Here is a 12,956-nt window from a genome sequence, read left to right as displayed (position 1 = left end):
AAACAACGACTGATGACCCGTTCATCTGTAAAGTATTGCCTTAGCAATCTTTGGACACAACGGTGGATGTGGGGGTGGCACACCATCTTGCATGAATATGGTGTCCTGAAGGCACCCACGTTGTTGCAGCTCTGGTATCATGAAATTTGTCAACATTTCATAATATCACTGTCCAGTGATGGAATAGGTGTGGGCTCCAGTCGGTGTTACCTGTTCAAAAAAATAGGATAACTCGAGGGTTTTCTGTTGCCCAAATGAAACAGTTGTGCATATTCACTTGTCCAATTAAGCAGAAGTGAGCTTCATCACTCCAAAGAATGTTACGTGGCCAAGTGATATCCACTGTCATTCGTGCCCAAAACTGAAGTGTGTATGTGAAATGAATATCTGCATCATCACCATGCTTTAGCTGCTGTAGCATGTGCATCTTGTAAGGATAGTATCGCAACACTTGATGCATTACTAGCCTTACAGCGGAATACGACATGTCCACTTCACGAGAAACAGCTGGCACACTTACGCTACCACATGGAGATTGACTTGATAAATCCACAACAGCCATAGCCACATCTTCAACAAGAGAGGATGTCTACTCATTTTCGACCTATACCTGGCTGAACACCAAGATGTCCTGTTGCTTCAAATTTTGCAATCATTTAGTAGACAGCACAAACAGTCATAGATCCATGCTTATGTGCTTCTGATGCCAGATTTCTGATAGCCACAGCTGCACTGTTGCTGTTCTGATAGTATAGCTTCACTAATAGTGCCTTTTCCTGCAACATTGTTGGCATTGCTGCTGTAGTATAGGTAAACATCTACTGTATGATTTTTAAGAGACTGCTTTGCTTTTATAGTACAGTAAAGCTGAGTAGTGGTGCTGTGGCAATAACTAACAGTTATGCAAATAACGTAAGTTATTTGCATAATCATAATTAAGATAGTTACGTGCCATACAGTGACAAATTTTGTAACTAATTTTTTTTTTCCAATAAATGCAGAGTACATTCTTTATTGTACCTGCTGTCCAAATTTCTCTTCAGTACGAGCCTTAGAACTCGCACCAGAGCCCTCTAGATAGGGATACTTTAATTTTAACAAGTCTGTATATTATCTGCATGCACAATTTGAAATTTTATGTAATTAACAGTCTTTTAAAATAGAAAATTAAAGAAATTAAGAAACTGATTCCTCTATTTTTTGAAACTCATGGCATTGCAGTCTGTTAAGAAATGATTTTTTTGAAAATGAAGGTGTGAAACCACACACCATGTTTTACAAATAATTTTTTTTAAACTTAAAGTTACGTGCAATAAGCATTGCGATCATTAAAAAAAGGTGAACTACTGGCATTATTCAAGCCAAATTCAAAAACATCAAAATGTTTTCCAGAAATTAAAAAATGGGGAGCTGTCAGGTGCAACATCACCTTTTTTGTAACAAATGGGGGTTGCATCACTGCCACCACCATGAAGCAAAATGACCAAACAGTATTCAGAAACTTCTAACAAAATTCTCCTAACTAATACTTAGCATTAGCATAGGCACATGCTGCAAGAAAGCAAACTTATATAGCATCAGCCATAAAAAAAAAATCACACACACACACTTCTCATTTCACCCATTGACTCACTCCAGATGTTTGTCTAGTTCTGCCTTGAATCTATTTAAGCTATCAACTTCTACAACGTCAGATGGAATTTGTTCCAGCAATCAACCACCTGCTGGCTAAAGGCAAATTTCTGCATATCTATCCTAAAACTGTCTTTCCTCAATTTGAATTTATGCCCTCTCATGCAATTATTCTGAGCAAGAAGAAAAATCCCATCAGCATTGAGCATGCTCAAACCACTCAAGGCTTTATACACCTCAATCAGATCACCTCGCAGGTGCATAGTCTCCAGACATAAAATTTGCAAAACTTAAGCCTTTCTTCATAAGAGCAACTCTTTGTTCCATTCACTAATTTTGTTGCCCTTCTCTGTACTCATTCCAACAGCTCGACATCCTTCTTAAAATGAGACCTCCAGACCTGTATATAGTACTCAGGTGTGACCTGACCATTCCATTACCTTGTACAAGGTGATAATCACCGCCTTATCCCTTCTAGAAAAATTCCTGTATATCATTGAATAGACATCATGAGCTACTCTTGCAGCCCGTCTGCACTGCTCAAAGAACTTCATATCTGCCTGCACAATTACCTTCAGGTCCTTTTCACTCTCTACCACTGTCGGTGTAGTACCACACAGTTGATACGTTACTCTGGGGTTACTGCTTCCCATATGCAGTGCTTTATATTTGTGAATGTTAAACTTTAGTTGCCACCTCTCAGCCCACCTGCTCAACTTTTCTAAATCGTGTCGAAGCAGTGTAGTGTCATTAACAATTCTGCTGACCTTCGTATCGTCTGCAATTATCGTCTGATATTAGGCCTAATATACCATCATCAATATCATTAATGAATACAGAAAACAGCAATGGGCCCAACAACGAACCCTGGGGAACTCCACTAATAACATTAGTCCACAAAGAGCAGTGTGCATTGATTACCACTTTGTCTTCTCCTGCTCAACCATCCCTTTATCCATAGCAGCAATTTCCCTTCAATGCCACACTGCTCCAATTTGTGCAGCAGTCTTCGATGTATCAACGATGGCAACAGTGTCAAAAGCCATTCTAAGATCCAATATATGATATCAAAATTATTCTTTGCATCCAGTTCCTTTGTGACCACATCGTAGTATACAATCAAATTGGTCAGACAAGACTTCCCCTTAACAAACCCATGTTGTGTCCGAGCTATAACTGAAGTCTTGTCTAGATGATCCTGCAATACTTCTTTAATCAGTGCCTCCATTAATTTCAATGGAACAGAAGTTAAACTAACAGGTCTGTAATTACCTGTCTCCCCCTTTGTTCCTCCTTTGTGGATTGGTGTCACATTTTCATATCTCCAGTCCATGGGTACCTCCCCTGAGTGCAAGGAAGATGTCATAATTATAGCTAAGGGTTTGCTTACTTCCTTTGCTGCCTCCTTTAATATAACTGGATAAATTCCATCCACTCCAGGTGCCTTTCTTACCTTCAACAATTTCTCCTCCACTTTACTCTCAGTTATTATAAGATTATCTAGCTTACTGCCAGAGTTTAAAACATCTCTCGCATTCCCCTCCATGAATAACTCATCATGAGTGAATATAGTTACAAAATATTCCTTTAGTTTGTTAGCTACCTCAGCAGGATCATCAACAGTTGAACTATGGATATCACGTGGAACAATCTGATTCATCCCCTTTCTTCTAGAATTTACATAAATAAATATCATTTTTCTAAAGATTTCTCGTAATATCCTTTGCCTGCCTAACCTCCTTTGTGACTTGGTTACAGAACAGTTTATATCCATCATAGGCTTTAGCATTAGTAGAGGCATATGATGCAAGAAAGCAAGCTTATGCAGCATCAGCCAAAAAAAACCAAAAAAAAAAAAACCCTTCCACTTCACCTCTCTGTTCGTTCGAAATACCTGTCCAGCTGAGCCTTAAATTTATTTAGGCTATCAACTTCCACAACAAGGGATGGCAGTCTGTTCCCCCAACCAACTACACGCTGGCTAAAGTCAAATTTCCGCATATCTATCCTACATCTGTCTTTCCTCAATTTGAATTTATGCCCTCTCAGGTGATTATTCTGAGCAAGAGGCAGTATCCCATTAGCATTGAGCATGCTCAAACCGTTCAAGGCTCTGTACATCTCTATTAGATCACCTCGCTGGTGCCTAGTCTCCAGACACTGTAATTTGCAGAACTTAAGCCTTTCTTCGTAAGAGCAACCCTTCATTCCGTTCACTAACCTTGTTGCTCTTCTCTGTACTCTTTCAGCTCTACATCCTTCTTGAAATGAGGCCTCCAGACCTGTATACAGTACTCAAGGTGTGGCCTGACCATTGCCTTATACAAGGGAATAATCACCTCCCTATCCCTGCTAGAAAAATTATTGTATATCATTGATAAGACACCATGAGCTACTCTTGCAGCCTGTCTGCACTGCTCAGAGAACTTCATATCTGCCTGCACAACCACCCCCCAGGTCCTTTTCATTCTCTACCATTGTCAGTGTAGTACCACAGAGTTGATATGTTGCTCTGGGGTTGCTGTTTCCCATATGTAGTACTTTACATTTGTCAATGTTAAACTACATTTGCCACCTCTCAGCCCATCTGCTCAACCTTTCCAGATCCTGTTGCAGCAGCATAGCATCAGTAGCATCCTTAACAACCCTGCCAACCTTTGTATCGTCTGCAAACTTGGACAGTAAGCTTGATATACCATCATCAATATTATTTATAAATACAGAAAACAACAATGGACCCAAAACTGAACCTTGAGGGACTCCACTAATAACATTAGTCCACGATGAGCAGTGTCCATTAATTACCACTCTCTGTCTTCTGCCACTCAACCATCCCTTTATCCATAGCAACAATTTGCCACCAGTGCTACACTGCTCCAATTTGTGCAGCAGGCTTCCATGTGCAACAGTATCAAAAGTCTTTCTAAGATCCAAATATATAATATCAAAATTATTCCCTGCATCCAATTCTTTTGTGACTACATCATAGTATCCAATCAAATTGGTCAGGCAAGACCTTCTCTTAACAAAACCATGCTGTGTCTGCGCTATAACTGAATTCTTGTCAAGATGATCCTGCAGTGCTTCTTTAACCAGTGCTTCCATTAATTTTCCTGGAACAGAAGTTAAACTCACAGGTCTATAATTACTTGTGTCAGCCTTTGATCCTCCTTTGTGAATTGGGGTTACATTTGCACATCTCCAGTCTGTGGGTATCTCCCCTGAGTCCAAGGAAGCTCTCATAATTATGGCTAACGGATTGCTTACTTCCTTTGCTGAATCCTTTAATATAACTGGATAGATCCCATCCACCCCGGGTGCCTTTCTTGTATTTATGTTCAACAATTTCTCCTCCACTTTACTCTCAATTATTACATGATCATCTAGCTCACTGCCAGTATTTACTTCATTTGTGGCATTCCTCTTCCTAAATAACTCGTCATGTGTGAATGTAGATGCAAAATATTGATTTAGTTTGTTAGCTACCTGAGTAGGATCATGAACAGTTGAACCATCGATATCAAGGGACCAATCTGATTCATCCCCTTCCTTCTAGAGTTTACATAAGTAAAGAACTCCTTGCTGTTTTTCTTTGCATCCCTTGCCAAAGATTTCTCGTAATCTGCCTTTGCCTGCCTAACCTACTTTGTAACTTGGTTTCAGATCAACTTATATCTATCATAGGCTTCTGTGTCACATGTTAATTTATATATATCCCATGCATTTTTCTTCTTTTTCCATATGTCTTATTAGTTCGTCTGACATCCATTTAGGCCTAATCTTGAACAATATTTCTTAGTTTGTATGTAAAGCCTAGTAGCTTCCATGATTAATTCTTTGAATGCTTCCCATTTTGAATTTGCTGTTGGTAACATCATCAGTTGGTCCCTTTACCCCTGATGGTAGTTACCTCTTTGAGTAAATCCCACCTCAGCACACTGTGATCACTGTCACCTAGTGGTTCCTTTATTTGCAGATTCTTAATGCATGAAGAATCACTACTGATAATCTGATCAAGAGTATTACTCCCTCTAGTTGCCCCCTGAACATGCTGCTGTAGAAAACAATAATCCAATAAATCCACAAAAGCCTTGCTAGTGTGTGTGAGTGACTAACCCTCAAATTCCAGGCAATATCTGGGAAATTAAAATCCCCCTTTATAAGACACTCTGATTTACTAGCCCACTCTATTTCTCTGTACAATTGTTTATTATACTCATCAGTCATTAGGCCTATAACACACTCCTACTCTCAAATTTGCTTTCCCAGTGCTTATATCACACGAAACTGACTCAACACTGCACTTTCCAGCCATGTAGACTGGCTGTACATCCTTGGATTTTATGTTTCTTAACCACTAGCATAACCCCTACTCCCTTCCTGTACACATTGCACTCCCCAAATCCTTAACCACTAGCATAACCCCTACTCCCTTCCTGTACACATTGCACTCCCCAAATCCCAGTCCGCATTCCTTATATCTGTGTGACACCACATCTCTGTTATTCCAACAATATCTGTCTTTGAAGTTTTGACCAACACCTCAAATTCATCAAATTTATATGCCAAACTCCTAACATTGGTGTACACACAAGTATGCATACACCTGTTCCTATTCTTAGCTACCCTAACACAGCCCATGTATTTATTTGTTTTGCAATGGCTCCCAGCAGTCTCTGGAATCCTCTGCACCTTGTTTTCCAGGCTGCTGCTCATTTTAATAGAAGCAGTGCAAGAATCACTTGTAGTTTACCTCTTAGTATCAGTTCTTGTAGTCTAAGAGTTAAAGTGAAAGTGTACCAATGCAGAGGCGGCTGCAGGTTCAATTCTCACCTACAATAAATATATATTTATATTTTCTATTTTTTTTTATATTTTCATCTTATCATTACTACTTTTTTCTTTCTCTTATATTATTGAAATAATTCATCATAAAAAAAAGAATAGTGAACTATTTTTCTAAATGCTTAACAAGTAATAAAATTCTTCTAAAACCCTCTTCAAAAAATTATACAAGTTGATAAGTAATAAAGAATAAAAATTGCATGTGGCTACTATCAAGTGGCGAGTTACAAGTCTAATAAAAAAAAATAGTCACTGCAAAACTATGTTGCAATATTTTAAATGCATTCATTTAGAAATTTATAAACAAAAAATAAATTTAAAAAATATACAGAAAAAGAAACAAAAACTGAACTATAAAATTAAATATATATATAAAAAAAATAATATTTTGAAAAATACTATATTCCTGAACCCATGACCTTTGGATTACAAGGCTTTCATCTTAATCACTATGCTACGAGGACTGACAACAGTAGAACTTTAGCAGTGATAAGGAGCAAGGCAAACATTCTCTCTTTATTTTCTCAGGGGATGTGTGAATATGGAGATGTATTTCTTGCTTATTTTTCTTAGCTTAAGGAATGCATTACTCTGCTTAAACGAATTGGAGATGATATAATTGTGCACTCCTTTGTTAGATAAGATTGCACTGCTGACAGGGAAAAACTGTCTACTTTCAAATTGTAATTTGATAACAATGTTACTTTGAATGTTGATGCACCATCTATTGCAATTTGTTACTTACAAATTGCAATAGATCATGTAAGAAGGCATGATCTATTACACAGGACCTGAGAAACTCTGAAGTTATCCACAGCTAATCTTAGCTGCAAAAAGCAACAGACAATCTCATGATCTCTTAAATTTTCTAATGCCATAAATCAAAGTACAACTGCACAGCAAAATTTAACCAGCAATGTCATTGGACCTGATGGCAGAATTCAATTGAAAATTCATACCCAATTCTATCTTAATTAACATTCTGGGGCTAGCTGGTGTTAGAAATGTTTTGTAAAAATGTTATCCTAACTTTTGATGGTTCGACTGTTGATGATCTTGCTCAGATAGCAAACAAACTGAATGAGTATTTTGCATCTACATTCACACATGAGGAATTATTAATGTTTGAAAATGGCAGAAGGTTATCAAATTGTAGCAGGATACGTAATGATTTTGTAATAACTGAAAGCAAAGTGGAGGAGAAATTGTTGAAGTTAAACATAAGAAAAGCACCTGGGGTGAATGGGATCTATCCAGTTATATTAAAGGAGACGGCAAAGCAACTAAGCAAACCCTTAGCCATAATTATGAGAGCGTCCTTGGACTCAGGGGAGGTTCCCATGGACTGGAGATGTGCAAATGTATCCCCAATTCACAAAGGGGGATCGAAGGGTGACACGAGTAATTACAAACCAGTTAGTTTAACTTCTGTTCCGGGTAAAATAATGGAGTCACTGGTTAAAGATGCACTGCAGGATCATCTAGACAAGACTGCAGCAATAATTCAGACACAGCATGGGTTTGTTAAGGTAAAGACTTGTCTGACAAATTTGATAGGATATTATTATGTGGTTACAAAGGAACTGGATGCCAAAAATAATTTTGATATCATATACAGTATTTGGATTTCAGGAAAGCTTTTGACACTGTTGCGCATGGAAGACTATTGTACAAATTGGAGCAGAATGGTATTAAGGGTAAGTTGCTACAATGGATAAAACGATGGTTAAGTGGGAGAAGACAGAGGGTGGTAATCAATGGGTGCTACTCTTCTTGGACTAATGTTATTAGTGGAGTCCCACAGGGTTCGGTGTTAGATCCACTGTTGTTTTGTATATTTATCAATGATATTGATGAAGGTATATTAGGCTTAATGTCGAAGTTTGCAGATAATACAAAGATTGTCAGGGTTGTTAATGACAGTAATGGCAGTGTGCTATTGCAACAGGATCTAGATAATTTGGGCAGATGGGCTAAGAAGTGGCAACTGAAGTTTAACCTTGACAAATGCAAAGTACTGCATATGGGTAGAAATAACCCCAGAGAAACGTACCGACTGTGTGGTACTACACTTAAGGTGGTAGAAAATGAAAAAGACCTGGGAGTAATTGTGCAGTCAGATATGAAGTTTTCTGAGCAATGCACACAGGCTGCCAGGGCAGGTTATGGGGTTTTGTCAATGATATATAGGAATTTTGCTAGCAGGGAAAAGGAGGTGATTATCCCTCTGTATAAGGCAATGGTCAGGCCACGCCTTGAGTACTGCATACAGGTCTGGAGGCCTCATTTTAGGAAGGATGTAGATTTACTTGAGCGTGTAAAGAGAAGGGCAACAAGATTGTTGAAGGGATCCTCTTACCAAGAGAGGCTTAAGTTCTGCAAATTGCAGTGGCTGGAGACTAGGCACCTGCGCGGTGATCTGATTGAGGTATATAAGGCCTTGAATGGGTTGAGCACGCTGAATTCTGATGGAATCCTTCCACTTGTTCAGATTATGAACCTAAGGGGGCATAGATTCAAATTGAGGAGAGACAGATGTAGAATAGATGTGCAGAAATTTTCCTTTAGCCAGCGGGTGGTTAATTGCTGGAACAAACTTCCATCTGTCGTTGTGGAAGTTGATAGGTTGAATAAATCTAAGGAAGAACTGGACAGGTATTTGGAGGGAATGGTGTGATTTTTTTTTTTTTTTTTTTTGGCTGATGCTGCATAAGCACTTGTTTTCTTGCATCAAATGCCACTGCTACTATTACTACTACTACTACTTTCCAACAAATCTAATTGAAATCATATCATTTGGAAAAGTGTGTTTTCTAAAAGTGAAGTTAATAGTATTACCAAGTACAGTAGACTGTGTGGTATGGTTGTTTATTGGCGCATTAGCTGCTATGGCTATAGTGCGCCAAGTACAGTAGACTGTCGAAATAATGGCACCCCAAATAATGGAACATTCGAGCTGCGCCAAGTACAGTAGACTGTCGAAATAATGGCACCCCAAATAATGGAACATTCGAGCTAACGGCACATTGAGATTGGATGTTTACATAGAGTGCAGATATCTTGCAGTGCTGAAAAAAGAAAACGGCAAGTCACGCAATTACTGTATTTGTTTATGTTCACCATTTTGAAAGTGAATTCTGTAGTGATATCACAGATAGATTATATCGCTGTTTTACATTTATTTTAAATTAAAAGCCCCTCACTATGGCTCCTTAAGTTAATAAACCTCATACAGAGAAGAAAAGAAGAACAACATTAAAGCTTAGTCATAAACTTTATAATCCAAACTATTATATTAGGGTCACCCAGAAAGTTAATTCATATACCCACTTGTATTGTGTGTGTGTAAATTACATGTGTTCTCTTGTCGATTTGCTTGTTTTGCTAGACATAAAACCCCAGTTTCTGCAGAAAAACCCTTGCTATCTATGCCTTAGACCGACTAACTGAACCAGAGAGTGAAAAAAAAAAAAAACCCATAAGAGTTCCTTGTGTCATCGACCGACGGGATTTGAACCAGGCCTTTTCCAGCTGGTGTGGGGAGGACAGTAACGATACCACTGTGCTACCCACACAGACTAAGCTTGCTATAATAAAGAAAACAGAACGAGGCATAACCATGAGTGTATTAATGGCAGAATATAACATTGGATCATCAACATATTTATTTTTTATGTGCAGTTAATAAAATTGCAATATTAATCTCTCTATTTCTTATTTAGCCTCATTATTTCTGCATTAAATATAAAACTTTCTAGATAACAGAAAAATCGAAATAATGGTGCCCAAAGATGCCATTATTCTGGAAGTCTACTGTAATAGCCTTTACAAATCAAATAAATGTTATCTTAATTTAATGATAAAAGGCCAATATTTTAACTTACTTGAATTACACCAACAGTAAAGGTAACTGTCATGGCTACCTCTATCTTTTCGTGGAGATGAATGCTTGAAGATGTATCATCACCAGAGAATGGAAGTCTAGTAGAATTTTCAATTGTGTTATTCATGTAAAGAAATGATTTCAATGTTTTTTGAGTCAAAGGAGATCCTTCATAGTGGACAATATCATCCACTGCTGAACCTGCTAATAAACTGGCTACTGCAAAAGTACCTACATTGAGGAGTAAAAAAAAAAAAAAAAAAAACCTCAGAATATTTTATATATATTCATCTTGCACTTTTTTTTTTTTTTTTTTTTTCAGTTTTGGTTTATTTATACAATAATTCTATTAAATTGTTCTGCTACAGAATCAAAAAAAAAAGGATAAAATATGCTTTTTTGCAATTTTACTATTTGGTATTATGCAATGTTATCTATTAAATCAATTTTTTGGGATAAAAATGAGGAGTTTTAGTTTCTGAGTTTTAAAACAGAATGTTTTTATTTGTCCAAAATTGTTGATTTTCTTACTCTATTCAGTTGCCAAACTGATATTATGAACATTTTCTTCAATTTTTCAATGATATAAATTTTGAAATTGATGGATAGCACTACAAAACATTTACAATTGTAGATAATTTGGTAACAGAACAGACAATATGACAAAATACAGTTCACTCAGCCATAAACTGCAACCTTGCTCAACACTGCCTCACTTAAAATATATAGTATATAAAAATATCATATATTTTAAGTGAGGCCGTTTTGTGTATGATTGTTGACAATGCTGAGCTATTCAGCATTGTCAACAATCTAACTCAGTCAAACAAGCTATTCTTGTTTGACTGAATGCATCACTGTGCACCAAGTTACCATTGTAGCAAAATTCTTTGTCCCAGCAAAAAGGTTTGCTGCAAATCTGGAGCCTGAACATCAACAAACACTTTTAAATGCTATAAACAAGATATAAAATAACAGAAGCTGCAGATATTACTTATTGGACAGCTACATCAACCAGCTTAAAAGAGAATAAAAACATTTGATATCTGGGCTTTGCTAAACAGAAGCAAACTAGCTCCCTTTATTCATTAGCTATAATGCTAGTTGAAAAAATATTGTTAAAATATTTTAAGTAATGTTATTTTTGTTGGTTAGGGATTTATTAGGTGCATCGGCAACTATGGCCATAGTGTGCCATTTAAGCAATGTAAAATAAGCAGATATATCCAATTGGCAGATGGGTGACACCATCTGCCAATACCCTGAACTGACTATACCAGACCATAGTCAGTTCTCACAGAACTCAGTTTGAAAATTGAGTTCTGTGAGATTTTGAGTGAAGCAGAGAGAGAGAGAGAGAGAGAGAGAGAGAGAGAGAGAGAGAGAGAGAGAGAGAGAGAGAGAGAGGGAGAGATGATTTTATGATCTTTGTGATGTTTCTTTTTTTTTTTTTTTAATGAAAGAGGGGGTTATAATGTAAAAACCATGTGATAAAGAATTTTAAGATATACTGACAACACTTTAATGCATAAATAGATCAAAATCCTAGGTTCTGAAAATGCACTAATTTTTTATCATCAATTTTTTATTTAATGTGTACACATGTTCTTAAAGATTAATGTTCCAAAGATTTAGATTTCTTAAAGAGTTATGTAAAAGATAGGTCTGCAAAGAGTTTCATGGCCAGAAAAGTCTGTAATCCACTGCACTAAACAACAAATAAAAAAAAAAAAAGGCAAGTTGAAACCTGGTGACTATTTAATACCCTGACTTCAAAATGAAATTGAAAATTTTCTATCATGTCAGTTTTGAGTTATTGCATGCTTGTACACAAACCACTGTATGTTATGTAAGGCTTCATGAATAACTACAATTTATGTAGTGAAGAGTCCCTTCTCTAGTGAATTAAAGATTTAAAGAGTGAAATTAGACAATAATGCAGTTCTTAGATATAGATTTTTAGATAGTGTGAATCAGAGCTGTAATACTCAATACATTCTACGTTGATATTAATATTTGTAAAATAATAAGATGAGTTTACCTCAATATAGTACATAGAACACTTCTGTATGATACTCTCCAGAAATTAAAACGAAAAAATCGAAAACTTACATTAGAGTAAAAAATAAATAATTAAAAACCAATTTAACACAATTCAAATCAATTTAACACAATTAAAAATCAATTTAATGTAATTAAAAATTAAAAAGAATCTAACGAAAATATTCAAAACGATTTTCCTTCCTGAAGCTGACAATGCTTTTCGATCATATGTCGTGATCATAGGAATGAAAATGTACATTTTCGATTGTTTCATTTTAATTTCTAGAGAGTATCATACGGAAATGTTCTACATACTATATTGAGGTAAACTCCTCTTATTATTTTACAAATACAGATTTTTAATAAACAAAAATGAAATTCAAATGTATGCTCAAATAAATAATACTGGTTAAACCATGTTTACAGAAGGGATAGTATGTGATGCTAGAAATATAAAAATGTAATTGCTGAAGAATCATTTGGTCAAAATATGACATTTAGTAAGTATTGGCAAGGAAACAAAGTTTATACAGTGACAGAAAAAAAAAATTAT

At 36.4% G+C, this 12,956-nt stretch overlaps 1 protein-coding gene across 1 annotated transcript in view; it reads right to left on the bottom strand.

The window, feature by feature from the left end:
- Positions 1-12,956, bottom strand: part of LOC150076212 (prestin-like) — a 402,991-nt gene that overhangs the window by 287,279 nt on the left and 102,756 nt on the right. Inside the window, exon 5 of the mRNA XM_090387581.1 lies at positions 10,362-10,591. Within this exon, the coding sequence (XP_090243707.1) occupies positions 10,362-10,591 (230 nt within the window). The remainder of the gene's footprint in view (positions 1-10,361; positions 10,592-12,956) is intronic.

This window comes from Mastigoproctus giganteus, chromosome 13, assembly GCF_048544385.1.
Source record: "Mastigoproctus giganteus isolate SK-2022 chromosome 13, ASM4854438v1, whole genome shotgun sequence".
NCBI classification, from domain to species: domain Eukaryota; kingdom Metazoa; phylum Arthropoda; class Arachnida; order Uropygi; family Thelyphonidae; genus Mastigoproctus; species Mastigoproctus giganteus.
This window is presented reverse-complemented; position numbering and strand designations above follow the sequence as displayed.